This window comes from Thecamonas trahens, assembly GCF_000142905.1.
Source record: "Thecamonas trahens ATCC 50062 unplaced genomic scaffold supercont1.37, whole genome shotgun sequence".
Classification (NCBI taxonomy): Eukaryota; order Apusomonadida; family Apusomonadidae; genus Thecamonas; species Thecamonas trahens.
In genome coordinates this window covers 23,588-51,209 of record NW_013657643.1, presented here as the reverse complement: position 1 = coordinate 51,209, position 27,622 = coordinate 23,588, and the positions used below count along the sequence as shown (strand labels likewise).

At 64.2% G+C, this 27,622-nt stretch overlaps 16 protein-coding genes across 16 annotated transcripts; 10 read left to right on the top strand and 6 right to left on the bottom strand.

Moving 5' to 3' along the window:
• Positions 1-28: 28 nt before the first annotated feature.
• AMSG_07727 (uncharacterized protein) lies at positions 29-1,460 on the top strand (the record flags this gene model as incomplete). The annotated part of the gene is made up of 2 exons (XM_013900345.1): positions 29-67; positions 146-1,460. 2 exons carry the CDS (start codon positions 29-31, stop codon positions 1,376-1,378), a joined length of 1,272 nt encoding a protein of 423 aa, XP_013755799.1. The 3' UTR covers positions 1,379-1,460.
• A 228-nt stretch (positions 1,461-1,688) lies between these two features.
• Positions 1,689-3,068, top strand: AMSG_12095 (uncharacterized protein; the record flags this gene model as incomplete). Its single annotated transcript, XM_013900442.1, has 2 exons — positions 1,689-2,131; positions 2,648-3,068. 2 exons carry the CDS (start codon positions 1,689-1,691, stop codon positions 3,066-3,068), a joined length of 864 nt encoding a protein of 287 aa, XP_013755896.1.
• Positions 3,069-3,506: 438 nt separating this feature from the next.
• On the top strand, positions 3,507-4,861 carry AMSG_07724 (uncharacterized protein). The gene is made up of 3 exons (XM_013900344.1): positions 3,507-3,626; positions 3,925-4,035; positions 4,117-4,861. The coding sequence occupies exons 1-3, from the start codon at positions 3,558-3,560 to the stop codon at positions 4,798-4,800; spliced, it is 864 nt and encodes a 287-aa protein (XP_013755798.1). The 5' UTR covers positions 3,507-3,557; the 3' UTR covers positions 4,801-4,861.
• A 72-nt stretch (positions 4,862-4,933) lies between these two features.
• Positions 4,934-5,846, top strand: AMSG_07723 (uncharacterized protein). The gene is made up of 2 exons (XM_013900343.1): positions 4,934-5,055; positions 5,272-5,846. Exon 2 carries the CDS (start codon positions 5,365-5,367, stop codon positions 5,809-5,811), a length of 447 nt encoding a protein of 148 aa, XP_013755797.1. The 5' UTR covers positions 4,934-5,055; positions 5,272-5,364; the 3' UTR covers positions 5,812-5,846.
• A 337-nt stretch (positions 5,847-6,183) lies between these two features.
• AMSG_07722 (mitoferrin-1) lies at positions 6,184-7,655 on the bottom strand (the record flags this gene model as incomplete). The annotated part of the gene is made up of 2 exons (XM_013900342.1): positions 7,634-7,655; positions 6,184-7,135 (listed from the first exon to the last, which is right to left on the bottom strand). Exon 2 carries the CDS (start codon positions 7,063-7,065, stop codon positions 6,184-6,186), a length of 882 nt encoding a protein of 293 aa, XP_013755796.1. The 5' UTR covers positions 7,066-7,135; positions 7,634-7,655.
• Positions 7,656-8,216: 561 nt separating this feature from the next.
• AMSG_12094 (uncharacterized protein) lies at positions 8,217-9,719 on the top strand. The gene is made up of 2 exons (XM_013900441.1): positions 8,217-8,399; positions 8,617-9,719. The coding sequence occupies exons 1-2, from the start codon at positions 8,248-8,250 to the stop codon at positions 9,668-9,670; spliced, it is 1,206 nt and encodes a 401-aa protein (XP_013755895.1). The 5' UTR covers positions 8,217-8,247; the 3' UTR covers positions 9,671-9,719.
• Positions 9,720-9,829: 110 nt separating this feature from the next.
• AMSG_12093 (uncharacterized protein) lies at positions 9,830-10,876 on the top strand (the record flags this gene model as incomplete). The annotated part of the gene is made up of 2 exons (XM_013900440.1): positions 9,830-9,833; positions 9,888-10,876. 2 exons carry the CDS (start codon positions 9,830-9,832, stop codon positions 10,874-10,876), a joined length of 993 nt encoding a protein of 330 aa, XP_013755894.1.
• A 362-nt stretch (positions 10,877-11,238) lies between these two features.
• On the top strand, positions 11,239-11,838 carry AMSG_07720 (uncharacterized protein; the record flags this gene model as incomplete). Its single annotated transcript, XM_013900341.1, has 2 exons — positions 11,239-11,422; positions 11,516-11,838. The coding sequence occupies exons 1-2, from the start codon at positions 11,383-11,385 to the stop codon at positions 11,836-11,838; spliced, it is 363 nt and encodes a 120-aa protein (XP_013755795.1). The 5' UTR covers positions 11,239-11,382.
• Positions 11,839-12,124: 286 nt separating this feature from the next.
• AMSG_07719 (vacuolar protein sorting-associated protein 33A) lies at positions 12,125-14,305 on the top strand (the record flags this gene model as incomplete). Its single annotated transcript, XM_013900340.1, has 2 exons — positions 12,125-12,230; positions 12,530-14,305. The coding sequence occupies exons 1-2, from the start codon at positions 12,144-12,146 to the stop codon at positions 14,303-14,305; spliced, it is 1,863 nt and encodes a 620-aa protein (XP_013755794.1). The 5' UTR covers positions 12,125-12,143.
• A 53-nt stretch (positions 14,306-14,358) lies between these two features.
• Positions 14,359-15,234, bottom strand: AMSG_07718 (uncharacterized protein). Its single transcript, XM_013900339.1, has 2 exons — positions 15,036-15,234; positions 14,359-14,764 (listed from the first exon to the last, which is right to left on the bottom strand). The coding sequence occupies exons 1-2, from the start codon at positions 15,208-15,210 to the stop codon at positions 14,466-14,468; spliced, it is 474 nt and encodes a 157-aa protein (XP_013755793.1). The 5' UTR covers positions 15,211-15,234; the 3' UTR covers positions 14,359-14,465.
• Positions 15,235-15,384: 150 nt separating this feature from the next.
• On the bottom strand, positions 15,385-15,964 carry AMSG_07717 (uncharacterized protein). The gene is made up of 2 exons (XM_013900338.1): positions 15,910-15,964; positions 15,385-15,696 (listed from the first exon to the last, which is right to left on the bottom strand). The coding sequence occupies exons 1-2, from the start codon at positions 15,925-15,927 to the stop codon at positions 15,505-15,507; spliced, it is 210 nt and encodes a 69-aa protein (XP_013755792.1). The 5' UTR covers positions 15,928-15,964; the 3' UTR covers positions 15,385-15,504.
• A 548-nt stretch (positions 15,965-16,512) lies between these two features.
• On the top strand, positions 16,513-19,114 carry AMSG_07716 (uroporphyrinogen decarboxylase). The gene is made up of 2 exons (XM_013900337.1): positions 16,513-16,751; positions 16,999-19,114. The coding sequence occupies exons 1-2, from the start codon at positions 16,696-16,698 to the stop codon at positions 18,989-18,991; spliced, it is 2,049 nt and encodes a 682-aa protein (XP_013755791.1). The 5' UTR covers positions 16,513-16,695; the 3' UTR covers positions 18,992-19,114.
• A 1,894-nt stretch (positions 19,115-21,008) lies between these two features.
• On the top strand, positions 21,009-23,623 carry AMSG_07714 (peptidase S28 family protein; the record flags this gene model as incomplete). Its single annotated transcript, XM_013900336.1, has 2 exons — positions 21,009-21,990; positions 22,176-23,623. The coding sequence occupies exons 1-2, from the start codon at positions 21,090-21,092 to the stop codon at positions 23,621-23,623; spliced, it is 2,349 nt and encodes a 782-aa protein (XP_013755790.1). The 5' UTR covers positions 21,009-21,089.
• Positions 23,624-23,672: 49 nt separating this feature from the next.
• Positions 23,673-25,154, bottom strand: AMSG_07713 (NAD-dependent epimerase/dehydratase; the record flags this gene model as incomplete). The annotated part of the gene is made up of 2 exons (XM_013900335.1): positions 23,673-24,902; positions 25,148-25,154. The coding sequence occupies 2 exons, from the start codon at positions 25,152-25,154 to the stop codon at positions 23,725-23,727; spliced, it is 1,185 nt and encodes a 394-aa protein (XP_013755789.1). The 3' UTR covers positions 23,673-23,724.
• Positions 25,155-25,386: 232 nt separating this feature from the next.
• Positions 25,387-26,601, bottom strand: AMSG_12092 (uncharacterized protein; the record flags this gene model as incomplete). Its single annotated transcript, XM_013900439.1, has 1 exon — positions 25,387-26,601. Exon 1 carries the CDS (start codon positions 26,551-26,553, stop codon positions 25,387-25,389), a length of 1,167 nt encoding a protein of 388 aa, XP_013755893.1. The 5' UTR covers positions 26,554-26,601.
• A 93-nt stretch (positions 26,602-26,694) lies between these two features.
• On the bottom strand, positions 26,695-27,606 carry AMSG_12091 (uncharacterized protein; the record flags this gene model as incomplete). Its single annotated transcript, XM_013900438.1, has 1 exon — positions 26,695-27,606. A coding segment is annotated over one exon (912 nt), but the record flags the coding sequence as incomplete, so codon positions are not given.
• Positions 27,607-27,622: the final 16 nt, after the last annotated feature.

The window sequence follows — 27,622 nt, the reverse complement described above, 5'->3', positions numbered from 1 at the left end:
CAAAGGCTAACTGCTTCCATTAGGCGGCATGCTCGACAAACTTCCCACCGAGATTATTCACCTGCAGGTTACTGAGTGAGGTCGACATCCGCCGCTCTCTTGCGGCTACCTGTACCACGCTCGACCTCGCTCTTCTCGGCTCGAGCTACGGCCGGAAGCTACTGCGGGCTTTGCCGCGTGTGTGTGGCGACAGAGCTGGGGCGGTGCTGCGGTGGCTCTCCAGCAATCGCGCGAGCGTGCAGGTGCCGCCGATCGCGATCTCGTCCAGATCTTCGTCGCCGCCCGGCCCGGCTCCGCAGCCTGGCGTAAGATCGTAGCCGTCCTCATGAAGCGCGGCGTTGTGGTACGCGAGGGCCTCGGCCGGCGAGCGCTGGCTCGTGGCCCGCTCGCTATGCCGGTCTTGGCTATATTGTATGGTTTGCCGAGTGTGGCTGTCGATCTGCTGCCTGCCGTGGAGGATGCAGCAGAGCGGGCGACGTGCCTTGTTGCCGCGGCCCAGTCTGGTCATCGCGAGCTGGTGGAGCTGTTGGCACGCGAAGAAATGGGCGACAGCGTCATGGAAGAGGCTGTCAAGTGTGCGGCTTGTGCGGGCCATGCCGAGCTGGTGGCGTGGATGGTCCGATCGTTTGAGATCCCGGCGCAGCACCTGCTGGTCCAGGCACTCAAGGAGGCGGTGGCCAACAACGAGACCAAAGTCGCCGCCGCACTGCTCGCTCATCCTGATTTGTCTCCGTCGATCGAGCAAAACACGCTGGTCATCACAGCTGCGAAGAGCGGACATGCGAACATGGTCAAGATGCTACTCAGTTCTCCGGGCGCATCGTATCTCTCTGTCGGCCGCATCTTCCTTGACGCGATGGATGCCGGCGACATCGACATGGTTCGTGCTCTGATTGATGCCGGCGCGGCGAGCTGTGTCGATTTGGACCGCGCCGACGAGCTGCTTGTCGACGCGTGCGCTGCAGGCAGAGCAGACATGATCGAGCTCGTCCTTGCCAACCTCCAGTTAGATCCCAACATCACCTACCACAGCTGCTACTATCCGTACGTAGTTCACTTTGAGACGTACTACGCCGCGATCAGGCATGGCCATGCGGATGTTGTCCGCCTCCTCCTCGCCCATCCCAGTGCCGACATCACTGCCGATCGCACATCGCTTATCCAGCGCGCCGAAGCCGAGGGCCACCCAGAGATAGCGCGGCTCCTGGCCTCGCATCGACCCCGCCGTCCGCTCCGGAACGCTGCGTCGACAAGCAGCGGGAGATCTCCTCAGATCAAGCCAGCAGGAGCAAAACCATCGCAGGATCGGCCGCCAAAGAGCCGCAAGAAGCGCGTGCGCAAGTGGAAGAAGAAGCGCGACAAGGACACCATCCAGTGATGATCACAGGCTACGACGCACCAGCACTGCCGAACCGGAACCATCTTGCCTCAGCGTACATCAAAGTCACGGCATGTGCAATGTGATGCCGCATCAACTCGCTGCCTGCTCAACAAGCAGTCGTGTCATGCTGCCGGATGTGGCGCGTAGCGCAAGTGCAGCCGTCCGCCCGCCGGGGATTCCCGCCGGCGACTGGGACCCGGCCCCACCACGACGACCACCGCCAACACAAAGACCACCGACACTCTCAACTCTCCCTCTTTCTCTCTTTCTCTTGCTCTCGGACATGTCACCTGCTGTACTGCTCGCAATGGTGGTCGTCCTCGCTGCTGTTGGCTCTGTGGCCTCGGCCGGGTGCAGCTACCGCGGACTGGTGCAGACGACCGGACCACGTGAGACGGTGGCCTGGTGCTGCATGATGGATGCGGAGGAGGCGAGTGCGAGTACAGAGTTGGTGGTTATGGTCGATGGATCGGCATCGTCGAATCAGGGCTATGTCGTCATGCCGGACTTTACCTGCGCATCGCTGCCGATGGCTTCGGATGAGCTCGATGGCTTCATCGCTTCCTACGCTTCGCCCGACTTTGCCCCGCGCCGCGTCAACAACATCACTGCCGACATTGGCCGCTACGCCCGTGAGCCGGCAGGGCCCTGGGCTGTCGTTGTTGGTGTTCACTGTCTCGAATGGGTCTCCGGCTGCAAGATCTCGGTCATGTCGCTCGACGTCACCGCCAACACCACGCTCATCGCAGCGTAGCGCCTGCACGCTCGACCTCTGAACCCGAATCGAATCCTTCGGCCGGCGCACCCCACCCCACAACCGTCCTACCGCCATGGCTGTCATGTAGGCACGACACCATCGTGGTGCTCCATCCGGCGCCTGCCATCGCCCGAGCTGGAACCACACACACACACACAACACGCACACACACGCCTACCTAAACCCTTCATCATGCGCCCATCTGCCAGTGCGCACACCGTGCGATGGTGTCCATAAGCCACGCAGCCGACTTTGCAGGCATCATCGCAGTCTGCAGTCGCAGGAGCTTGACTGCGGACGGGAAGCGGTGGGTCGGTAGACTCGACTCTCCGGTCGGCTCGGGTATTGGCATGAGCAGCAGTGACGTGACATGGGACACATGGGAGGAGGTTCGGCCTCTGCTCATACCGTATGTGCTAGACGGGAGGGAGAGGGGGAGGGGGAGTGAGTGAGGGGGAGGGGGGAGGGGGGAGGGGAGGGGGGCGGGACTGACTCGACTGTGGGGACAGCGATGAGGACGGCGGGGGCAAGCTGGGGATGGGATCAACAGAGGCCCTCTTTACAAGTATCCAAGAACGGGTGGTGGTCATTTGTCTCGCTCATCGGTGGTCGCCACCGGCGCTGCATGCGGCAAGGGCGCTGTGTGGTCTCCGCTCGGGATCGTCGTCGTCGGTCACGCCGTACTCTAAGATCTTTGTTGTTGATGCTGATGACATCGAGTCGCAGGAGGATGTCGAGGCTCTTGGCTTGGCTCTCTCGCCGGCGGTCTATCTCTTTTACTCGGGCAAGCCGCTGGTCATTCGCAGACCGGGGCTCGACGAGGACATCAAGTTTGTCGGATCTGCGCCGGCCGAGCGCTGGGAGGAGCTTATCCAGTTTGCTCGCCAGACCGGTGACAACGGCGGACACGTGCTGGTGTGGAACGACTGAGATTGGATTCTGGCGACGCGAGTGGGGGGGGGGGGGGATTGTCGGCGGTGCGGCGCGTGCCGTCGGCTCTGTGCTGATCGAACGTCGCCGCATGCTACTGTGTCGGCTTGAGCGGATAATGCGAGCTCAAAGCCTACCAGATTAGAGTGCTGCTCAGATCCACGCGAGCACCCGCTGAGGCTGCTTGGCGCCGCCGATGACCGTATCAGCAAACTACTCATGTCGCCATTCCTCCCTCGAGCCTTTGCCTATGCTCTACTCTGTCCACGTGTGTATGGCCAATGTGGCATCGCCTCTTCTCCAACCAAACGTGATGGCCATTGTGGGTGAGGGATTGCATGGCGGTGGCATCTAGCTTGCTGCGGGCAGACGAACAGTGGTGACTGAGCAGAGCCACCACGAGAGCGACGGTCGTGGGCGGACACACGAGTCTACGCATTTCACTCACGCACACACACTCTCTCTTACACATCATACGTAGCCAAGGGCATGGACGCCGAGCATGTGGAAGCGGGGCGTGCGTATCTCAACCACTTCCGCATCCTGGAGCTGTTCAAGGTACGGCTGTGGGTGGGCGGGCGGACGGGCGGGCGGCCGTTGCTGGCGAGGACGGTTGCAGGGGCTGTTGTGGATGGAGAGGGGCAGGAGGTGATGGAGGGGATCGGGCATGGTGGTGCAGGCGACTAGCAAGATGTGATTGGGTCTGGGGTGGTGGTGGTGGGGTTTGTCGGTTGTCATTTGTCGGTTGTCATGAGCAGGATGGTCGGCTTGGTGTTGTGGTGGCGGTCGATGTGGTCCGACAGATGATCGGTATGGGACATGGCTCTTTCACTTACCATTTTTGGATGGGCTACAGGAGCTGACAACAGCGATGATCGCCGACCAGCCGGAGAACCCGTACATGTTTGTGGCAGATGTTGTGGCGCAGCTGGGGAGAGAAGCAGCACGGGCTGATCAGACGGTGGTGGTACGTTGATGCGGGAGGGGAGATGGGGGAGACGTGGAAGGGAGGTGAACGGTGCGATAGCACTCACGAATGGGACGACAGAATCCGCGTAAGGTCCGGACCTACATCAAGAACATGCCCAAGCGGGTGGTGTCAGACCGAGTGCCGTCGGTGATGGAGGCGCGCATGGGGACAGCGGCGTCGTATGTGGCGTCGCCGTCGCCGGCAGCAGCCGGGCGGTCGCCTGCGGCACGGGCATCGCCGGGCGCCGGCTCGATCACCCCGTCGCGGATGGGTGCGGCGATCTCGCGGCGAAGCCGAGTCAACCTCTCGCGGCAGGGCCCGCCCGTTCCGCTCGACGCGTCGCACGTGGTCTCGGCAGCCAAGGTCGACGCTCTGCTTCGCGGCGACCAGGCAGCCAAGCAGACCAAGGGTAGCGGCGAGGCCTGGCTGCACACTGTCGACTCGGACGAGTCGTCTGACTCGGGCGAAGGCTACGATCCGCGCGATGTCCGCTCGGGGCTGCGGCCGCCCGCACCTCCGGCCTTTACCGGTCTCGATTCTAGCATCACTGCCACAGACCTCAAGCGTACTCCCGCTGACGGCGACGCACCTGCGGCCGGTGGCGAGCCAGTGGTAGCAGCAGCAGCAGACTTTGACTTTGCCTCGGGTGAGCCGGCCATCAAGCCCGGCGATGAGCCCACCATCCTCACCCGCGCCGACACCTCCCACTCGTTCGAATCAGACTCGGGCTCGTCCTCCTCGTCGAGCTCCGGCTCTACATGACCTCCTCTCAACCCAGCCATCACCACGCAGTCCTCTCCATCTAAAAGACGGGGGAAAAGCATCTGTCGGACTTGGCTGACTGGCTGACCCCCTCCCAACCCCCCAACACCCCACACCCCACACCCCCCGACACACTTCACCTTCACCATGGCCGACTCTGACGTGCACCAGGTGGCGGACGCCATTGGTGAGTGCGTCATCACCGACCGTCTCACCCCGCAGCAGATGCAGGTGAAGACTCTGTGGAAGGAGCAGGTACGATGGTTGGGGAGGGGAGGGGGGAGGGGGGCTGACGTGACGTGACGTGACCCAGCCCGGGGGGGGGGGGCAACAACAGACTCATTGTTTTTTTCTCCTCTCTTATTTCGTTCATCCCTATCTGTGCCTGGCGGCGGCTGGTGATGGTGGACGGGACGGGCAACGGTGGTGGGCAAACGCTGGGCGGCAAACAACGGGCGAATGGGTGCACAGCGGGTTGTGGTTCATGTCCTGCGTAGGTTTGGCTGACAAATCTGCAGACTGGGGGCCTACGAGCTGAGCCAGCTCAAGCCGCAGCTGGACGCCATGGGCGTTCGGCTGGTGGGCGTCGGCGTGGAGACCTTTGGCTACAAGGACTTTTACGATGGTAACTTTTGGGCCGGCGAGCTGTTCGTCAACGAGGGCAAGACTATCCACAAGGCGCTTCGCCTGGCCAAGAAGGGCATTACCTCGGGCTTTGGCCTCTTCAACTCAACCGCCCGCAAGCGGATCAAGGAGTCCAAGGACCGCGGCTTTGAAGGCAACCTCAAGGGCGACGGCTTCCAGCTCGGCGGCACCTTTGTCTTTGACATCGGCGGCGATCTGCTCTACGAGTTCCGCCAGGAGAACTACGGCGAGCACGCGCCTCTCGGCGACATCCTCGAAGCTCTCGGCGGCAACGCTGCCGACGCGCCCGACACCTCGGATATTTCTGCTCCTGAGCCGCGCTCCGAGTCCGAGTGCCCCGGCGACAAGGAGGAGCTGATGCTGTAGCGCAAGGTAGCCTCTTTTCCCCGTTCCCCCCCCCCCCCCCCCCCCCTCCCTCTCCTCGACTGCTGCTGGTCAGCACACGACATGACGGTCGCGCTCCTCAAGCCTGTGCTCACTGCGCGGGCCGGAGCGCGGCCCGAGCCTCGGCGCCATCCCGCCTCGCACATCCAGCCGCTTGTCGGCTGGACGCGCACCCGCAGCACGCCGCTGCTCTCCGGTCTCCCCAGTCCCGGAGCACGGCGAGGCGCGGTGCTCGGTGTGAGGCGCGACGCCTGTGTGCGGGCAGCAGAAGGCTAAGAGGGGGAAAGCCAGTGAAGCAAGCAGAAGAGAGCAGCAATTATGTTAACAGGCGACTAGGAGTCGGCTGGAGACGAGCTACTCGGAGGCCCAGTGGCGGGTCAGATGCTTGAGCGTCTCGTATGTGGTCCATGCGATGGCGGCGCCGGGTGCAAAGAACAGCATGCGCGGGACCATGCCAGCAAAGAGGCCGCGGAGGCCCTCCTCGGCGACGATGGTGCGTGCAGTTTGGACCATGCCTCTGTAAGGAACCTTGCGGATGGCGGCGCCGGTGGCGGCGCCGATGTCCTGGGTCTGCAGGCGGGTCTTGACGACGTCGAGCGGAGTGGTGAGGGCGGCGGCCGAGGCGCCGGCGCCGGCGCCGGCCAGAGAGTTGGCCAGCGGGTGGTGGTCGTTGTCCGAGATCAGTACTCTGGACAGCGACTCGTATGCGGCAAAGTGGAAGCCGGCGTACGGCACGTTCATGACGAGCGTGGTGGGGAGCGAGCGGAAGAAGGCCGCAAAGCCCTCAACTCGGAGCATGGTCCGGGCGCAGTCGACCACGCCACGGTAGGGTGAGCCTGAGATCTGCAGCCGCTGCTTCATGACGTCAAACGGGGTCATGATCGTGTCACACACGGTAGTCGCCACCGCGCCCGTCGCCGCCGCCGCCAACGGCGTGTGCTCGTCGCGGTTGTCACCGCCAAGCACCTTACGCATCTTCTCGTACGTGGCAAAGTACAGTGCGTGCGCCGGGCCAGCACCCAGCGCCACACTCTGAGCGCCGCGAAGCAGCCGCATCACGCCCTCGTTCACCACAATCGACCGCGCCACTCCCACCATGCCCGTCGGTCCGCGGATGCCCACCGTAGCGCCGCCCGCCGAGCCTGCGACGCCCTCCACGGCCGCCACCGTGACCTGCATGCGGGTCTTGATGGTGTCTACGGGAAACATAACCACATGCTCAGCAATACCCGCCATCGCCCCAGCAAACAGATGCGAGGCGAGCCCCCGTCCTCCACAACAACGTCCTCGATGTCCATCCCTCCCACTGCAACCACGTCGAGTACCATACCGTACAGCCAAAGGCCGCCATCACATCATCGCCGCAGTTCAGCATCATCCCCCGCATCGCCATCATCGCCGCATCTCTCGGTGAGTCGCTCTCGATTCGACTGTCTCCACCAACACACACAGCGCGTCACAGGCATTCTCGCGGCTGGGTACGGGGAAAGAGGCTGATAAAGGTAGAGAAACGACGCGCAGGGTCTACCACCATGCTACGCCGAGGGGTACAGCTGAAGAACGGGGAGGAATCCATGGACAATGCCCCATACTTGCCCATCCCTAGCCCTCGCTCTCCCGCAGCGATGGGATGGCGAGCCGAAAATGGAGGCAATGCCAGCCGGTGGGAGGCGGCGACCATGGCGAGTCTGAGCATGGCGCATACGTTGGCAAGAGCACAGACCATACCCACATCAGCCATCTATACCCACCCAGGTACAACGCTACCGGCTCCATCAACACGCTCTCTCACATGGGGACATACACCAAGCTCGGTTGCCTCACCGCCGAGTCGAGTGCCTCTAGTGCAGACTGGCCGGCGGGCGAATCGGCCGGCACTCGTCGGTCGAACGCGGTGGCCTCGACTGCGGAGCTGTTGCCTGCGGCGAGTCGGCGAGATGGCGGTGTTGGATGGCGTCATCAAGATTGGGCAACTGGCCAGCTGCCAGTGGATGATGGGGGGGTATCAATTCAATGCACTGACATGTGGTCGGCTGGGATCGGATCTCGAGCGAGCTTGGGCTGGCCACGAGTCGCTTTGCTGTAGCGCAATAAAAGCACAGATACCTGCAGCTGGTATCCGCTGCAATGTAGAGGATGGGCGTCCCTTGGAGATGTTGCCTGCATGCATGATAAGAGCACCGGCCAGCGCTCGGGCAATCGGCCCGGCCTTGATCGGCACCTCGACGTTTATACAGACCGATGGATCGACGATGGCCGGTTTTGCGACGGCCGCCCCCGTCTCCCCATCCTTGAAGCTGTCGCCGTTTACAGCCTTGATGCGGTGAGGGGGGGCTGTGTGTTGTTGAGGGACGACGGGCGCGGTCAAGGCATCGGCGACTGTAGCACTTCACTGACTCTTGCACCAAGCACTTTAGCATGGCAGCTCGCGCAGCTACGAACCTCTTCATTGTGGGCGCCAAGCGGACGCCGTTTGGCACCTTTGGCGGGACGCTCAAGGGCATGTCAGCCACCGACCTTGCGGTCCATGCCACCCGCGCCGCCATTGCTGACGCTGGCGTCTCGGCCGAGTACGTGGTGGTTGTGGGGGGGCAGAGTCTTGCTTCGCCTGCGGGCTGGGCGGGGAGCTGGCGAGCGAAGAATGACGGCCGGGTTGAGGCGAGGTGGCGTTAGCGCGTCATTTTCTTCCGCCGCGAGGAGAGTGACAAATTTGAAGTGGCGGAGACCACCCAAGCGATGACCGTGACACCCCCACTCACTCTCCCTTCTTCTCACTCGTGCGCACAGGGCCGTCGACAACGTGGTGATCGGCAACGTGCAGCAGACTGACCCGCAGGCGGCGTACCTTGCGCGGCATGTGGCGCTCAAGTCGGGGTGCGCGATTTCGACGCCGGCGCACGTGGTCAACCGGCTGTGCGGCTCCGGCTTTGAGTCGCTGGTCTCAGCGGCGCACTCTATCCTCCTCGGCGAGGCTTCGGTGGCGGTTGCGGGCGGAACCGAGTCGATGTCGCAGGCGCCGTACCACCTGCCGGGCTCGATGCGGTTCGGAACGGTGCTGGGGCAGCCTCCGCAGATGACGGACACGCTCTGGGCCGGGCTCACCGACTCGCATGTGCAGTCGCCGATGGGCATGACGGCGGAGAAGCTCGCCGAGATGTACAACGTGACGCGCGAGGACTCGGACGAGTACGCGCTCGCGTCGCAGGCCCGGTGGGCGGCGGCGGCGGCCAACGGCGTGTTTGACGCCGAGATTGCGCCGGTGGAGGTCAAGGGCAAGCGCGGGAAGACGACGACCTTTGCCATCGACGAGCACCCGCGGCCGGAGACGACGCTTGAGGGGCTCGGCAAGCTGCCGACGGTGTTCAAGAAGGACGGCGTGGTCACGCCTGGCGCGGCATCGGGCATTTGTGACGGTGCCGCGTCGGTTGTCGTCGCCTCGGAGGAGGCCGCCAACAAGCACGGCCTCAACCCGCTCGCCCGCGTCGTCGCCTGGCACGTCGAGGGCGTCGACCCGACCATCATGGGCATCGGCCCGGTCCCGGCCATCCGCGGCGTGCTTGCCAAGTCCGGCCTCTCGCTCGACGACATCGGCCTGGTCGAGATCAACGAGGCCTTTGCCCCGCAGTACCTCGCCTGCGAGCGTGAGCTCGGCCTCGACCGCGCCATCACCAACGCGTCCGGTGGCGCCATCGCTCTCGGCCACCCGCTGGGAGCCTCGGGCGCCCGCATCATGTCGCACCTCGCCCATCGCGTCGCCAACCTGGACGTCAAGTACGCCATTGGCTCGGCCTGCATCGGCGGTGGCCAGGGCATTGCCGTTCTCATCGAGAAGGTCATCTAGAGTGCCAACCTGCTCTGCCTGGCATTGTAAAACCTGTGCTCCACTTGCCGGCCGACGGGCCACCGGCCGAAGTGCTCCCATCCATCCAACCCGGCCGCAGGCCGGGAGGGAAAGGCGACGAGACACGGACGAGACACACGACACTCATTTTCGCTGGGGATGGGTGGTGGCAAGGACAAGGGAAAGAGCAAGGGCAGGGGGGCTTCCGGGGGTAAAGGCAAGGGCAAGGGCAAGGGCTGGCCTGCCAAGAGGGGAGACGACGAGCAGCCGGTGGCGAGGGATGGGAAGGCGTCGCGGGCGGCGGCACGGGCAAAGTGGTCCGAGGCGGCCAAGGCGCACGACGACGAGTACACGTACACATACTCGACATCATCGTCGTCGGTGGAGAGCGGTGTGTCGAACGACGGTGAAGGCTGCTCGTCGGGATCGATGGACTCGGTCGGATATCTCGACCGGAGCGATGTGAGCGAGGACGACGAGGAGCTGGGCACTGTGCTCGCTCGCGTCAAGGGCGGTCTGGCGCTGGCGCGGAAGCGGAAGCGGGACGCGCTGCGGCGGCAGCGGCTGGGAGACTCGTCGGACGAGTCCGGGGCAGGCGGCTGGGGAAGCGGATCGGAGGGTGCGTCGAGCTCCGACGATGAGCGCAAGAGCTCGCAGCGGCCGATGAAGAGGCAGAGAACGTCGCGGCATGGGCCGGTGGAGATGTCAGCCAAGACCAAGCCGCGGGGCCTTCCGTCGCGGCTGCGCGGCGGCAAGAAGCCGGTGCGGGCCCGTGATCCGCGGTTCGACTCGCTCGTCTCGGGCTCGACCGACCACAACCTCTGGTACGCTCGATACAAACACATCCGCGAGCAGCAGGACGTGGAAATGGGGCAGCTGCGCAAGTCGCTGAAGAAGGAGCGCAACCCTGATGCGCGCGCGGAGCTGCGCGACCAGCTGCGCAAGGTTCAGGCCATGGCCTCCAACATTGATGATCGGCGGGCCAAGGCGCGGCGCAACATCGAGCGCAAGCGGATGGAGGCAGCGCTGGTGGCGCAGGGCAAGAACCCGTACCATCTCAAGAACAAGGACCGCAAAAAGCTTGACCTCGCCATCAAGTTTGAGGAGCTCAAGAAGTCCGGCAACCTCAACAAGTACGTCAAGCGCAAGCGGAAGAAGAACCTTGCTCGTGATCGCAAGCGTATGCCCTCGCATGCCAATCTCTAGTACTATCGCTAGCCCCGTGGTTGGTTTCGTGGTAAAGCAGATCGTGATGGGCGAGCGGCCCATCTGTTCAAAGGCCGCGTTGTGAGCTGTCTCTGGCAGGCGCGGGAGCCGGGAGCTGCACTCGACTCGACGCGACGCTACTCTCTGCATGACCGACGAGCTCGAGCGGAGGCTGGTCCAGCTGGGCATTGCGGTGCCGGAGGACTGGGACGATGCTATTCAGCTGCATACAGCCCTAGAGGCGGTCATTGTATGGTTGGGGCGGGGGGTGGGGGCGAGGGGTGAGGGGTGGGGTGGGGGTGGGGGCGAGGGGTGGGTGATCTGGAGCAGACTCATGCATGGTGACGTGGGGCCTGGGGGGGGGATGGGCATGGCCGTGGCCGTGGCCGTGGGTGTCGGCATGGGCATGGGCATGGGCATGGATGTGGGTGTGGGCGTGGGCGTGGGCGTGGGAATAGGGTCGGTATCTGGAGGAGAAGCACGAGCGCGAGAACGCGGTTGGGCTGATGAATGCGTCGGGCGATGCGTATCTGGCATCATCTCTGTGTACGGCTGCATGGTGTGGATGGAGGGGAGAGTGTGCGATAGGCAGAGAGGGAGAGATGGATGTACTCATGGGTGCGGCGGTGTGATGTGCAGATCTGCCGAATACAATGAGCCACCGATCGAACAGCAGCGTGGTGACCGAGGGCCAGGAGTACGCCATTGAGGCGCTCAGGGACGAGCTGGAGCAGCTGACGGTGGAGAACACCGAGTTGGAGGCGCGGCTGGCGCAGATTACAAAGGAAGGGCGAGCAGATACGCTCCGCAATGCACTCGCCGACTCGCCCGTCCTTGCCGGGCGCTCGCTCGCCGAGATCGTCGAGTTTCTCGAGACGCTCTCAGACTCGATCGAGCCGTCATCAGACGCCAGCCCCGTCATTGATCCCGAGCTGCACTCGATTCTCGACGACCACGTGTAGCTGCTGTCGCCCGTGATCTTTGAACAGAGAGAGAGAGAGAGGGAGGGGGGGAGAGGCTCTTTGCGGGTCATCAGACTCCCACGATGACAGTCGGCTGACTCGACTCGATCGGCTATGAGAATGCATGAATTGGGCACAATCGGAAGCAGTGGGGCCTCATCAGGAAGGGCATGACAGGTTGGCGAGAGATTGGCCAGAGGTGGGCAGCAAGAGGAGCCGAGAGGGGGAGAGGGGAGCGTGAGCGTGAGCGTGGGCGTGAGCGACTAGACGGCACCAGCACTTGTCGTGGCACTCGGCCGACTACCATGGCTGCCAACCTGTCCGGAGCGGTGGTGAACCTCGCTGCACTCCGCGAGCATGCCAAGGAGGAGCTCATGGACTACCTTGACATGGTATGTGTGGTGATGGTAGTGGTGGTGGTGGTGGTGGTGGTGGTGGTGGTGGGGAGGGGAGGGACGTGGGGTGGTTGGTGAGGGAATTTGGTCGCACATGGGCCATGGGCACCGGCTCCCGCCGCATGTGTGGACGGTGAGCGGGGGGAGGGGGGGGTACAGGGCAAGTGGAGGTGGGGAAGATGGCATGCGCAGTGCGTGTGTGTGTGTGGTGTGTGTATAGCATGTGGACTCACCCATGGCGTGTACTCGGCTGCCGCTTGCTTCTGCCCTGGTCCGCGGCGGTCAACATGGTGCAGATCCGCGGCGACAAGGAGCTGGTGATCGACTCGAATCTCACGGGACCGCTGGGCCTGGTCACGACTGTGCCGTTTCTGCAGCAGCATGGCGTGGCCAACCTGCGCAAGCTCGAGGCCGGTGCGCTGCGTGACGCGGCTCGCAATGTGGTGTACATTACCCGGCCGACGCTCAAGAACATGAAGATGATTGCGAGGCAGATCCGGGGAGCGGTGGAGGGCACGCACGAGTACTTTGTGCTCTTTGCGCCGCGCAAGACGCTTATCTGCGAGCGGGTGCTGGAGGAGGAGGGCGTGCTCGGCGACTGCACGCTGTTTGAGTTTGCGATGGACCTCATTCCACTCGACGACGACGTGCTCTCGCTGGAAATGGAGAGCGCGTTCCGAGAGTGTTACCTCGACGGCGACCGGACGGCGCTGTATTCGGTGGCGACGTCGCTGATGAAGATCCAGGCCATGTACGGCACCATTCCGCACATCATGGGCGCAGGGCCGGCAGCCAAGCTTGTGGCAGACATGATGATGCGGATGGCGGCACAGTCGTCCGAGGCCAACATGATCACGCCCGAAATCGACCGGGTCATTCTCATCGACCGCGCAGTCGACCTCGTCACTCCGCTCTGCACCCCGCTCACCTACGAGGGCCTCATCAACGAGGAGTTTGGCATCAAGAACACGTTTGTGTGGCTCGATCCGGCCATGCTCGGCCCAGACGGCCCGTCGGGCACCGGTCGGCAGGTCAAGCACCCTCTCAACTCAAACGACAAGCTCTACACCGAGATTCGTGACCACAACTTTGCCATTCTCGGCCCGCTCCTCCACGCCAAGGCCGAGGGCGTCCGCCAGTCGTACGACATGCGCCACGAGGTGCAGACCATTTCTGATGTCAAGGCGTACGTGGGCACGTTCAAGGATGCGCAGGCGGAGCACAAGTCGCTCACCGTCCACACGAACATTACCGAGGCGCTGATGCGGGTGACCCGCGCCGACGCCTTCCACCGCCAGCTTGAGGCCGAGCAGGCCATGCTCAACTCGGTCGACTCGGCCTCGACGGTCGCCTACATCGAGGAGTGCATCAACAAGCAGGAACCGCTGACCAAGGTCCTGCGCCTGATCTGCATCCTCTCGCTCACCCTCAACGGCGTCAAGTCTAAGATGTTCGACTTTCTTCGCCGTGAAATCGTCCAGGCCTACGGCTTTGAGCACATGTTCACCCTCCACAACCTCGAGAAGCTCGGCCTCTTCAAGCGCTCAGAGGGCAAGTCGAGCTTCCCGCTCCTGGTCAAAAACTTCAACCTCCTCCCCGACGAGGTCAACGAGGCCGATCCCGACGACATCTCGTACGTCTTCTCCGGCTACGCCCCGCTCTCCGTCCGCCTCATCGAGCTCGCCTCGCGCCCGGGCTCCTGGGCCGCCATCCCGCGCCCCGTCGCCGCCCTCATCCCCGAGCCCATGTTCGAGGCCCAGCAGGAGATTCCGCAGGGCATCTCGCTCCACGACGACCTCCCGCCCGCCGCCCCGGGCGCAGACCCCGCCGATGCCATGCGCTCCGAAGCCGCCCAGCGCTCGCGCGTCACACTCGTCGTCTACATCGGCGGCATCGCCTACGCAGAGCTCGCCGCCATTCGCTTCCTCGCTTCGGCCGCCACAGACCGCCGCGAGGACTTTATCGTTGCCACCACCAAGCTCATCTCCGGCCGCTCGCTCATGGAGCAGTGCATGGAGCAGCTCGAGACCCGCTCTGTCGGCGACGCTGACCTCGCCGGCGCCTCGTTCTAGCTCTCTGCTGCATACACACACACACACACACACACACATACACACACACACCATCGCGACAGCGCAGCATTTATCCCCTTAGCCCAGCATCATCGAGTCCAAAGCCGCCGTACCGGCGCCCGCGAACAGCCTAGCCGCGCCTCTTCTGGCCCTCGGCCACTCAACAGCATCCGCACGGACAGCACTTGGGGTCCTCGGTCCCGTCCATCTGGTCGGCATTCGGCGCGCCGCCGTGCTTGGCGAGGAACTTGCGCAGCACTTCTGTGTTCTTCACATTAGCCTTGAACGAGACGTCAAAGATATCGCCCAGAATAGGGCACGCGCCCAGCAGGGCATCCGTCCCGATGTTGTAGCCCATGTGGAAGAGCTTGCACTTTGGCAGGCCAAGAACGACCGAGCGGAGGACGAGCGAGCCGGCAATAAAGACAGCCACAGCATCCCCCACCAACGGAATGAGACCTGCCTTCCTCCAGCACGTCCCCAGCCCATGTCCCAGAGTGAGTCTGTGTGCCCTCACCTTGCCCATCCCCCCCACTCCCTACCCCTCCATGGCCTGAACGACCTTTGCGCGCGTTTCGCAACGCTCAAAACCGGCTCGTCTCCCACGCCACCTGACCATGCCCAAGCCACATACGACCGCTATCCCCACCCAATCCTCGCCATACTCGCAGAGCATTTGGGCCGTAGTCTTAGCATGCCCCTTGCTCACTACGGTCGGTACAGCCCGTACCAAGAATGGGATCAAAGCCAAAGTTGACGCCGCAGCAGTTGTACTTTGTGTCGAGCTTCTCGGACAGCTCCTCGGCAAACTCCATCGACTTCTTGGAGATGTCATCGAGCATCTCCTCGAGCTCATCAGGGATGGAGAAGACGCCCGAGGACGAGGACGATCCGTCGGCTGCCATGACACGCGCCACCTTGAAACGTGTAGAGTCAAGTGTGTCTCTGGCTGGGCTAGGGCCAGGGACAGGTTGTCGTGTGCTCGGGCTCGCAGAGGGATCAGGTACCGCCGTGGCGGAGCTGACCATGAGGGTGGCATGCTTTATACGGCGGGCAACAGTTGTACGCAATCCGAAGCACGCATGAAGGGACGGCTACGGCTGCCGCGGGATTCGACCATGTACATGGGCAGCTCGGCAACCGATTGGCGAGTGCAGGCAGGTCGATCGTCGAGGCGGCGATCGAGGGACTCGATCTTGTTACGGCGATGCCGATGATCCATTCGACAATGTTGTCGACGCGCCAGCAGTGTTCGCGGCCTCCTGAGCCTCGACGTTGACCCGGGCGTTCGGCGGCGGGCCCTCCTTCGACTGGCGGACAATGTTGAAGGTGTTGAAGAGGAACGATCCCGTGAGATAGATCGAGGCCACGCCGAGCGAGCCGGCCACCACCTACATCCTCACGTCCGCCGACCATCACCGCCCATTGCCACCATCACCCATCACGCACATGTCCGCCCACAAACACGCGTCGTCATCGACATCGCCACCGTCCACACCCAGGCGTGAGTGCTTCGGCGGGCAAGCCTCCTTCCTCGCTCCCCCTCCCCCCTGCTTGCCGAGCCCCCGCGGCTGCTGCTCGCCTTCATCCCCACCGTCACCTACCTTGTGTGCAATGTCCATGGTCTGCGTCAAGTGTTGCCTATGCTCGTGTCTAATGCCTGGAACCTGGTGCCCGGTGAGCCATCCGCACTCTGCTCCATTGCTCGGGTACACGAGCTGGTGCCTCCTCCCCGCCCTCCCTCCCCTCCCCAGCCCTCATTCACAATCCCCTCCCCCATCCACCCCATCACACACACACACTCTCTCTCTCTCTATCATGTCGCCACCCACTCTCCTTCCCCGATCACACCATCGCTGCCTCCATCTCATGCCTTTACCCACAACTCGTCCCCATCACGTCATTGCCACTGCGCGTCATTGACCGGGTCAGCTCGGGCACACCCGCCCCCCTCGCCCCCCCCCCTTCCTCCCCTTCCCCCATCGATCATCCAAGACAAACCCTCCTTCTATCATCCATACCATCACCCTTCTCCAGCACCACTATAATGACAGGCAGACTTGATCAACCCGTGCGTGATGATGTGATGGAGATCAACGATGACGACGACAACAATGATGACGACAGTCGGCTGCCAACAACCGCCATGGCAACCCGAATGATGCTCCCCAACACACCTCCCTCCCTCGCTCCCCCCATACACATCACTCCACCCCCTCCCATCACCCCTCCCTCATTCTCCTCCTCCTCTCTGCTATGTCTGCATCTGTGACTGCTGAGGGTGCGCCCTTGACTCCGCCTGCTGGTGATGGCTCCTTCCCCCTCTGGCCAATGACCTGCTCCTCCGTGCTGCTCGTGGCGAGACGACCGAGCGGACGCCTGTGTGGATCATGCGCCAGGCTGGTCGCTACCTCCCCGAGTACCGCGCAGTCTCCCAGGCCAATGGGTACGTGTCCATGTACTTGACCCCCCTCCCCCCCCCCCCCGCCTCCCTCCTCCTCCTCCCTCTCCTCCCCTCCCCTCCCATGCTGCCCATCCATCCTTGGCCGGACGCACCGCCTTCACCCGGTCGGTGATGGGTGCCGGGATGTGGGGTTTGCCGGACCAAACGTCGGGTACCACATCAGATAGAGAGACTGAGCTGCAGTATGGGCGCAAGACTCACAGTGGCGAGATGGTGGCGGCACGTGCAGGTTCTTCAACATCTGCCGCACGCCCGAGCTGGCGTGCGAGGTGACGCTGCAGCCGCTGCGTCGGTTCGAGTACGACGCGTCGATCATCTTTTCAGACATTCTTGTGGTTCCGCAGGCGATGGGCATGGAGGTGCAAATGGTGAAGGGTAAGGGCCCTGTGTTCCCAGCTCCGCTGGAGAGTCCTGAGGACATGCAGAGCCGGCTCGAGTTCAAGCCGGATGTGGCGAGCGTGCTGTCGTATGTGTACGAGGCCATTGCGCTGACGCGGACCAACATCGGCGGCGCCGTGCCGCTCATCGGGTTTGTTGGTGCACCGTGGACGCTGATGGCGTACATGATCGAGGGCGGTGGGTCGAAGACCCACTCCAAGGCCAAGAAGTGGCTGTACATCCACAAGGCTGCGTCACACCAGCTGCTGCAGGCAATCACCGACGTTGTCGTGGCGCATCTGGTTGAGCAGGCCAAGGCTGGCGCGCAGCTGCTGCAGGTCTTTGACTCGAATGCCGGCGCACTCACCCGCGAGCTGTACGACGAGTTTGGTCTGCCGTACCTGACCCAGATTGCGACCCGGGTCAAGAGCGCGCTCGGCGCCGCGGCGGTGCCGATGACGGCCTTTGCGCGCGGCGCGCACTGGGCGCTCCACGACCTCTCGTACTCGTTCTACGACGTGCTCTCCATCGACTGGACCATCGACCCAGAGTATGCGCGGACGCAGACTGGCGGACGCGTGGCGCTTCAGGGCAACATCGACCCGTGCTACCTCTACGCATCGGACGAGGACCTAGTGGCCGCTGTCGGGACCATGCTCTCAGCCTTTGGCCCGACCGGGTACATCTGCAACCTCGGGCACGGCATTTACCCGGACATGGACCCGGCCAAGGTCAAGGTCTTTGTGGACGCGGTGCATGCGTACGACCACACCCAGCGGACACTGCGGATCGGGACCCGCTCGTCGCTGCTCGCGCTGGCGCAAACCCGTGAGATCCTGGGCAAGCTCCGTGCCGCCCGTCCGCTCGGCGCCTTTTCGGTTGTCCGACGCGAGACGCTCGGCGACCTCGACCAGTCGCGCCACCTGGCCTCGTTTGGCGAGCAGGGCATTTTCACCAAGGAGCTCGAGGCTGCGCTTCTCGACTCGGCGGTCGACGTCCTCGTTCACTCGCTCAAGGACGTGCCGACCAAGCTGCCGGCCGGCCTCGAGCTGGTCGCCTACTCGGAGCGATCGTGCCCGTCGGACTGCGTCGTCTTCTCGCGGGCCATTGTCCCGCGCCCGACGTCGCTCGCCGACCTCCCTGCCGGTTCGGTGGTGGGCACGAGCTCGCTGCGGCGGATTGCCCAGCTGAAGCGGGCGTACCCGGGCCTGGTCTTTGACTCGATCCGCGGCAACATCCACACCCGGCTGACCAAGCTCGACACGCCAACGCGCGACCCGCCGTACGCCGCCATCATTCTCGCGGTCGCCGGCCTCAACCGGGTCTCGCTCGACGGGCGCATTGACCTCGTCCTCGACCACGAGCTCTGCCTCCCGGCCGTCGGTCAGGCCGCGTACGGCATCGAGGTCCGCTCCGCAGACACCGACGCCGCCGCACAGGTCCGCGCCGCCATCAACCACCGCCCGACCGAGGTCGCGGTCGTCACTGAGCGTGCACTCCTCCACCACCTCGAGGGCGGATGCAAGCTCCCGGTCGGTGCGCTGGCCACCCTCAACACCGCCACCAACGAGCTCGCCATCACCGCCCGAGTCATCTCGCTCGATGGCGCCGACATGGTCGCCGTCAACGACTCGGTCTCGCTCACCGACGCACTCGGCGGCGCCTCGCTCGACGACGCCGCTGACGACGGCGCCTACGCCCGGGTCCTCGACGCTGCCCGCGCCTTTGGCGTCGCTGTCGCCGACGCCCTCCTCGCCGACGGCGCCGACACCATCCTCACCAAGATCCGCAAAGACCTCGCCGCCGATGCCATCGGCCACTCGGTCCCGTCGGCCTCGTCGTGAGGTTTAGTCACCAAACCACGACCCTTTCTGGACTCCGCCGTGCGCCGCGTCTCGGCGGTATATGCCGGCTTTTCGACGCAAGCGGCAAGAGCGTGGACATGTTAAAGGAAGACATTGGAAGAAGTGGTAGGTAGGGTTCGGTAGCTTGGTGTTGCGTAGCAGCTGGTGTGACGCGGGTGGGGTGGGGGGTGGGGGGGGGGGGGGGGGGGGGGAGGAGGGAGGGAGGGAGGGTGGGAGAAGAGGGAACACTGCTCGCTGCGTGTACGAGGCAGAGGGCAGAGAGCATGCCACGGACAACGCGAAAGGCTAGGCAGACACGGGTCCGGCTTGTGCCTGGTGGTGCCCGCGCGCCAACGACGCCGCGGGGAGCGAATGGCTCAGCGAGGAGCAGCCGAGTCGCCACATCCTCGCGCCGACATGGCTCCATGCGGCGTGGCTCGAGTCGGGCGATGGAAGAGAAACAGAAGCAGCAAGTGTCGTATTTGGACTCGCCCATGGATCTGCCCATCGTCATCACACCGCCGGCGCTCAAGCGGACGCCGTCGGCGCTGGCCAGAGTCTTTTCCTTTTCATCGCAAGCTTCCAACTCGCCGCACTCGTCGCCATCGCACTCGCAGCAGGCTTCGCTCTCGCCACGGTCGCGTGCGTCGGCATCGCCTCGGCCACAAGCCTCGTCACCAGTGCGGATCGGCCGGTCGCCGTCGTTCAACAACTGGGTGGTGGAAGACTCGCCGGTGGCCTCCAGCTCGCCGGTCAGGTCACCGGGCCTCTCGCAGGTCCTGGTGCCCGAGACCGAGTCGGGCTCTGGTGAGGAGTCGACGGTGTCGGTGGCAGACTCGGTGTCTTCGTCATCATCAGCGGCTATCAACGCCTCGTTTCTGCGAAAGCTGGAGGGCTCGTCGTCGTCGAGCGAATGTGGAGCTGGAGCCGAGAGGAGCGAGGGGCCAGCAGCGCTCAACGTCTCGATCTCGACACCGGGCTCGATGTGGCGAATGTTGACGCGAGTGCGGCCGACGGTGGGTACGAGCCGAGTAGACAATGGCGGCAGCCTGTGCGTGCTGGCGTCTGACTCGGATTCCGACGCAGGATCCAACGCCGGCGGCGCGCCGACACCTGCGCCACCGCGACTATCTGCGCCCAAACCGACGGTGCAACCAGCGCCGCCAGTGTGCCTTCCATCGGTCTCCAACGATGATGAGGACAGCAACGACGGTATCGGACCAGAGACGACGCCGGTGAGGCTCGCCGGGCATGCCGCTGAGGCAGCCCGGCCGCATCTGACGCTCTCACGGCCGAACCGGCTGAGAGTGCTACAGTACGGGCCGCTGACGCCCAGCACGCCGCGGATGGCGCTACCACGGCCAACGATGACACCTGTGTCAGTCCAGCCGAGTTCCAAGGCCCCGCCGACGCAAGCATGCGTCCCAGGGTCCAGCTCGGAGGACGATGGGCCGCAGTCGCCGGTGCCGGCGCGTGTGGAGCAAGTCACCTTTACGCCCGGGCGCACAGTCTCCGACCTCGGATCCGACGAGTTCTGGGTCTCGACCCGTGCCGATGACGCCGCGGCGCTCACGATGGCCATGGCCGCACTCCCGGTCGGCCAGTCACGACAGGAGTTGCTGGCGGCCAAGCGACTGCGTGGCAAGCAGACATCCAAGTCCAAGGCCGCGGCCAAGGGCCGAAACAAGCCCAAGACGAAGCGGAAGCGGCGGCGTGAAGATGATGACTCGCCCGCTGGCAAGCGAGTGCGCGGCATGCGGAAGCGGCGTGGGTGAGTGCAGCTCGCGACGCGCAGCACTCGTCGCTCGGTCACCTCGACATGACAGACACCGAGGGCGGGGGTGGGACGAGCACAAGACACGTGCCGGTCGAGTGCGCAGACTGTGGAGCAGTGGGGTCGGGACGTGCGGAGAGCGTCGACGTGTCGGGACTCGGCTGTACGTTGCTGCCTGTGGCGAGCGTGTAAAGGTGTGGTGCAAGCAGCGGCTGCGCTCGCTGCATGGGGCAAGCCATCGAAGCAACTCACAGCTGGTGGGCGGCAGGTCTGGATGTTGTGGTCTTTGAATGTGACGAGTGCTCGGCAGAGGCCACTGTGGTTATGTCTGATGTGTGCCATTTGCGGGAAGGGGCCGTCGAGGCGGCGATGTCCGAGGTGATGGCGGGAAGCGCCGACTTGGGTCGGGAAGTGGTTCGATCGGCGACGGCGAGCTGGGAGGTGCCGGAGATTGGGTTCCGGGCGCCAGCGGCAGGACAAGCCGAGCTAACGACGGTGGAGAGGCTGCTGCGACGTGCGTGTGTTGGGCTGAGTGCGATGCAGCCGGTGCGGCGGATCCAGGAGCCCGAGGCCGCGGCTCGGATCGACGAGATTGTGGACCAGCTCGAAGCGTGTCTACGCGGGGCCATGGCGTTCACGCTGACAATTCACGATCCGTCGGGAGCGTCGTACATTGGGCCAAACAGCGAGATTGAGGACGAGCTGGCGGTGGTGGCAGAGGAGGTGGTGAGCATGGCGGTCGAGTGCGGGATGTGCTCGATGCCCGGAACAGTGCGAACGATTGTGATGCAGGTTCCGCACTTTAACGAGACCACAGTCTCGGGCTTTGTCTGCGAGGGCTGCGGGTACAAGACCAACGACGTTCGAACGACGGCGACGCCGAGCAGGTGCGGCCGAACGCACACGCTCACCGTCAACGAGCGCAGCGATCTCGGCCGCCAAGTGATCAAGACCGAGACAGCAGGGATCGAGGTGCCCGAGCTCGGCCTCCGGCTGAAGCCAGGAACGCTGGGCGGCAAGGTGACGACGGTCGAGGGTCTGCTCGCTGACGTGCGCCAACAGCTGGGCGCTGCCTCGCGTAGCAGCGACGATGCTGCTCCATGGGCGGCGTTCCTGGCACGGCTCGACGCGTGCATCGCCGGTGAGGACGAGCTCCCGTTCACCGTTATCCTCGACGATCCCACAGGCAACTCGTCAATCGAGGCCGTGGCCGACCCAGATCCCTGTCTCGTAGTCGTCGAGCGCAATGTGGCCGAGAGGTAGGTGGCGTGTGTAGCAAAGCAAAACGAGTGCCGTGGTATGGACAGGGAGGGAGGGAGGGAGGGAGGGAGGGAGGGAGGGAGGGAGGGAGGGCAGGGCAGGGCAGACTTGACTCGCCAATCATCATGGTGAGGAGTATGACGTATGCAGCAATGTTGGCGGTGGCTGTGGTGTATGTGGCGGTGGGCAGCGAGGGTGCGTCGCCGGCGTACACCACCCAGTGGGTGACGCAGGAGCTGGACCACTTTGACTTTACCACCCGTGGCGCCGACGGAGCGACGACGTTCAAGCAGCGGATGATCTTCACGGACAAGTACTACGACGAGCGGACGGGCGGCCCGATTTTCCTCTACACGGGCAACGAGGGCGACATTGTCTCGTTCTACAACAACACCGGGCTCATCTTTGAGTTTGCCGAGCGGCTCGGGGCCTTTGTCCTCTTCATCGAGCATCGGTACTATGGCGAGACGCTCCCGTTTGGCGCCGACTCGTTCACGCCCGAGAACATCCGGCTGTGCTCGTCGGAGCAGGCCCTCGCGGACTATGCGCATCTGCTGGTGCAGATCCAGCAGGGCAAGCTTCTGGGTGAGTACAAGGGCCTGGACAAGTCCGAGGTCATTGCCTTTGGCGGCTCGTACGGCGGGATGCTCGCGGCATGGATTCGGGTCAAGTACCCTGCGCTGGTCAAGGGCTCGCTGGCGGCGTCTGCGCCGATTCTGGAGTTTGAGGGCCTTGTGGATCCGACAGCGTACAACGCGGTCATCACGCGTGACTTTGCCGATGCTGCGCCTGGGTGCGCGGACAACATCCGGCAGGTGTACAACAACGTGCTGCCTGAGATGCGGACGACGGCGAGCGGGCGGCGGGCAATTGGCGATGCGCTGCGGACGTGCAAGCCTGTGGAGAGCCAGGCCGACGTCGACCAGGTGTTCGAGTGGAGCAACTCTGCGTTTGCGTACATGTCGATGCTCGACTACCCGGCGCCGTCGGACTTTCTGCGGCCGATGCCCGGCAACCCGGTGAACGTGTCGTGCAAGTACGCGACGGCTCTGCCGACGCAGCCGACCGATGCCGAGCGGATCGCCGCCTTTGGCCTCGCTGCCGGAGTGTACTGGAACGGGACCGGCGACGCCGAGTGCTTTGACATTTACGCGCAGCTCTCGCCGAACCTCGGCAACATGACTCCGTGGGACTTTCAGGCTTGCACCGAGATGGTGTTCCCCATCACCCAGACCGGGACGACGGACATGTTCTGGCCGGCGCCGTTCAACCTGACGGCATACGAGGAGGCTTGCATGCAGCAGTTTGGCGTCATGCCACGCCCGTACTGGGCTCAGACGTACTACGGCTCGAACAACCTCGAGGCCGCGTCGAACATCATCCTCTCCAATGGCGTCCTGGACCCGTGGATCAGCGGCGGCGTGACCAAGACAGTCTCGGACTCGGTCGTGGCCATTGTCATCGAGCACGGCGCTCACCACCTCGACCTGCGGTGGTCGGATCCGGCCGACCCGCAGTCGGTCATCGACGCCCGCAAGCAGGAGTTTGAGCTCATTTCATCGTGGCTCCAGGACGTGCCGAGCGTCTCGATTGCGTAAGCGCACGTCGGCGGATGGCAGGCTGGAATTTTGGAGGGATAAAGCGCGCGGCAGCGTGAGTATGTGTATTGGTACAAAACGAGGAAGCCATGATCAGCGGGCTACGCCTTGGAGCCGCGGACAAACGAGGCACCCTCCTGCTTGGTCATTGTGTCGGAGAAGTAGTCCTTGACCTCGCCCAGGGTCTTGATCCAAGTGGCCTGGGCCTTGAGGCCCATGGCGGCGGTGTACTGCGGGGCCCAGCCGAGGGCGCGGAGGCGCGATGAGTCGAGGACGAGGTGGCGGGCGTCGATGAGGCGGTACTTGCCCGGGCGGGAGCCGGTCAGTTCAGGGCGGCCGTACTCGTTGGCGAGGATCTCGACAACCTCGTTGAGGGTGGTGGCGACGCCGGTGGAGACGTTAAAGACCTGGTAGTTGGCGCGCGGGTCGCGCATGACCAGCAGCTGGGCGGCGACGTTGTCAGCGACAAAGGTAAAGTCGCGGGTCTGCAGGCCGTCCTCGTAGATGATCGGGTTCTTGCCGTTGAGGATCATGGTGGAGAAGATGGAGACGATGCCCGAGTACGCGTTCTTGACCGACTGCCGCGGGCCGTAGGTGAGGCCGAAGCGGAGCGCAACGGTGGGGATGCCCTGGGCGCGGCCCATGACGAGGGCCAGCTGCTCGACAGCCATCTTGGAGATGGCGTACGGGCTCGCCGGCATCGGCGTCTGGCACTCGGGCACACACGCGCCCGTTGTCGGCTCGCCGGTCTTCGGACAGCGGACCTCCCACATGCCGTTGTCGAGATCGGCCTCCTTGCGCATGCCGACTTCGCCGGTGCCGGCGAGCGAGAACTCGGTGCCGTCGGGCGAGGCGTAGCGGCCCTCACCGTAGATGCCCTGCGAGGAGGCGACAACGATCTTCTTGATGGGAAGCTTGTGCTGGGCAATGACGTCAAACATAAGTGCCATGCCCGTCGCGTTCTCGTGCATAAAGACGGAGCCCTCAACAAGGCCGCCGATGGAGCTCATGTGGAAGACAACGTCGATGTTGGTCAGCGCCTTGAACACATCCTCGCGCACCGCCACCGAGCCGTACATCTTCTCCACGCTCTCCGGCAGGTACTCGGGCCAATCGGCACCAGCACCATGCGAGGCCTCCATGAGGCAGTCGAGGACGCGGACGGTCATGCCGGCGGCGAGACATGCGTCGACCAGGTGCGAGCCAATAAAGCCGGCGCCGCCCGTCACAAGCGCGCGGAGGCCCGAGAGCTCGAGCATCTCGATCGAAGTGCTGTTATCTGTAGTGGCACACGTCAGATGGCATGAGTATGCGGTGCGGGAGGAGGCGCACCGGTGGCAGCGGCTGACTGCCATCCCTCCACCACTCGATCGGTTGCCACTTTCCGTGGGGGATGGAGAACGGTGGTGGGATGGGCGATGGAAATTGATGACATGAACGGATAGTTGATACCGTGCTCTTTCGTATCATGTACTTGGTGCCGCACTGGCAAAGACCATACGTGTGGGTGGGTGGATAACGTACCGGCCATGGTGGTGAGAAGGCAACAAGGTTGGGGAGAGGGGGGGAAAGGTATTATTACTTTGTTCGTACTCGGAATGATTGCCCGCCCAACGGTTTGCCCGAAATTTTTGACTTGCAGCTCAAAGCGCATGCAAACGTCACAACAGCTTCGCAGCGACAGCAGCTTCGCAGCGACAGCAGCTTGGCAGCGACAACAGCTTCGCAGCGAAAGATGAGAGATACGCAAGGAGTGTTCTTGTTTAGGAAAACGAAGAGCGGACAAGCTCGACGGCATGATCGTCGCAGAGGATAGCGACCACACCTCCGCCGCCGCCGCCGGTGACTTTTGCGCCCCAAACGCCGGGGAGCGCGACGGCGCGGGTGACGATGGCGTCGGTGGCAGCGCTGCCGAGGCCGAGGCGGGTGTAGGAGGCGTGCGAGGCGAGCATGAGCTCGCCGAGCAGCGCCTTAGTCTCGGCGGCCGGGACAGGAGTCGCCAGCAGCTGCCGGAAGAGGCGAACCCGCTGGTGCTCGCGGACGGCATGGGCGACCGAGGCTCGGACCGGATAGGCGACGCCGGCCTCGAGTGGGGTGACGCCGGCGTCGAGGTGCGCGTCGAGGCTGCCAAAGCGGGCGACAAAGCCGTCGGCTTCGAGAGTCTCGGGGAGGGTCGGCAGAAGAGCGTCAAGCTGCGCAACGGTGACATCGGCGGTGAGACAGGAGACGCCGAGGAGCTTGGCGCCGATGAACGCGGCGGCGCGAACGACGGTATAGGCCGAGCCGGAGTCGGCGAGCTCGTGGGATGCGCCCGAGTCGACGTCGATGACGGTGAGGCCGGGCGGGATAGCAACGAGGCCGTCAATTTGGGCCGGCCGGCAGACGATGGCGAGGAGCGCTCCGGGCGCGCCAAGCGCGCAGGCAAGCTGGTCCATGATGCCACACGGGGCGCCGACGACAAAGTTCTCGACTCGCTGGCACAGGAGGGCGAGGGCCTTGTCGTCGAGGGCGGCGCCAAAGGCGGCGACGCAGGCCTTGGCAACCGCAACCTCGACCGAGGCCGACGACGCCAGGCCCTTCCCCTGTGGCAGGTTCGATGCGATGGCCAGCAGCAGGTCTGCGCCCGGCTCAGCGCCGAGATCGATCCACGACTCGGCGTGGAGGAGGCCGACGACGCCGAGCGCATACATGGCCCAACGTGGTGCGGCGGCAGCGGCGAGTGCGCTGCGGACGTCAGAGGGCGAGGCGCACTCGACCAGGCTTGCAATCGGGAGGGCAAACGATGCTGGCTCGGCGCAGGTCGATGAGGCACAGAGATGAGGCTCGCAGCCGGTGTCGGTAGGACTGCGGGCCACAAACGCGAGGTTGCCGCGGTCGGGCGTCGGCAGCTGGAGCACAAGTGAACCCGAGTAGTCGGCAATGCCGCCCATGACGTCGATGCGGCCGGGCGCCCAGCCGGAGGCGGCGGTAGGCGTCCAAGGCGCGAGGGCGGCGGCGGCAGCGACAAGCTCAGGTGGCGGGCCGGACGAGTCACTGAAGAGCAGAGTGCGCGCCGAGGCGAGGTAGCCGGCGACAAACGAGGCAGCGTAGTCGTGAGGAAGACCGGTGTCGTGGCGGTCACCGGCGATGAGCACGCCGCGGGTTCCGCGCTCGCGCAGGATGTCGAGCTGGCCAACCCGGAGCTCGCACTCACCGGACGCAGTCTGGCCCTGACGGGCGAGCTTGTCAAAGACGTCTACCGGCAGAATGTCCATGCCAAAGTTGCAAAGAATGCTCAACTCGGCTGGCGGCGGCGAGATGGCGAGCGAGTCCGGGATGGCGGCGCAGGAGGCGGCCAGCTCGACCGAGGGCTTCTCGAGCATGTCGGCCAGATCAAAGGCGCGAGTAGCATCAAGGACTGCGTCCGGAGCAGCAACAAGGACGCCTGACACAGGAGCTGTGCGGAGCGGGGTGAGGCCGACCGAGGTCATCGGGCCCGGGGCAGCGGCAAAGGCGGCAAGGAGCTGGGCGAGGCACGACGTGGAGGAGCTTGAAGTGTAAAAGTGGTCGCCGAGACAGAGCAGAAAGTACTCGTCCGGGGCGACAAAGTCGGCGGCGGCCAGGACAGCATCGCCAAAGCCGCGCGGGACGGGCTGATCGATGAGGACCATCTTGGAGCCGATGACGGCGAGCTCTGCCACGGCGGCGGCATGAGCCTCCGACTTTGCCGCATAAGGCGCCCACAGAGCCTCAGCATCACCGGCAAAGTAGGATTCAATCATCGGCCGCTGAGCCGGCGAGAGGACAATGGCGACCTGATCGATGGACGAGAGCGGATCATTGAGAATGGCGAGGAGAAGGGCGTGGAGGAAGGGAACGACATGACCACGACGGGCGTCGACCAAGGGAAGGAAGGCCTTGGCCACAGCACCGGTAAAGGGGAACATACGCGTCCCGAGCCCGGCAATGGGCACCACGGCCTTGCGCAGACGGGGGCTTTCCATGGCGAGGAGGTAGAGG

Bases quoted from the DNA above. Each gene is read 5' to 3' on its own strand.
- AMSG_07718 (XM_013900339.1), bottom strand. From the start codon at position 15,210: ATGGCAGCCGACGGATCGTCCTCGTCCTCGGGCGTCTTCTCCATCCCT. The intron at 14,765-15,035 runs GTACGGGCTGTA...GGAGGAAGGCAG, and splicing joins TGGCTTTGATCCCATTCTTG to GTCTCATTCCGTTGGTGGGG.
- AMSG_07724 (XM_013900344.1), top strand. From the start codon at position 3,558: ATGGACGCCGAGCATGTGGAAGCGGGGCGTGCGTATCTCAACCACTTC. The intron at 3,627-3,924 runs GTACGGCTGTGG...GATGGGCTACAG, and splicing joins GCATCCTGGAGCTGTTCAAG to GAGCTGACAACAGCGATGAT. The intron at 4,036-4,116 runs GTACGTTGATGC...ATGGGACGACAG, and splicing joins GGGCTGATCAGACGGTGGTG to AATCCGCGTAAGGTCCGGAC.
- AMSG_07723 (XM_013900343.1), top strand. From the start codon at position 5,365: ATGGGCGTTCGGCTGGTGGGCGTCGGCGTGGAGACCTTTGGCTACAAG.
- AMSG_07716 (XM_013900337.1), top strand. From the start codon at position 16,696: ATGCGCCAGGCTGGTCGCTACCTCCCCGAGTACCGCGCAGTCTCCCAG. The intron at 16,752-16,998 runs GTACGTGTCCAT...CGGCACGTGCAG, and splicing joins GCAGTCTCCCAGGCCAATGG to GTTCTTCAACATCTGCCGCA.
- AMSG_12094 (XM_013900441.1), top strand. From the start codon at position 8,248: ATGGCAGCTCGCGCAGCTACGAACCTCTTCATTGTGGGCGCCAAGCGG. The intron at 8,400-8,616 runs GTACGTGGTGGT...TCGTGCGCACAG, and splicing joins GACGCTGGCGTCTCGGCCGA to GGCCGTCGACAACGTGGTGA.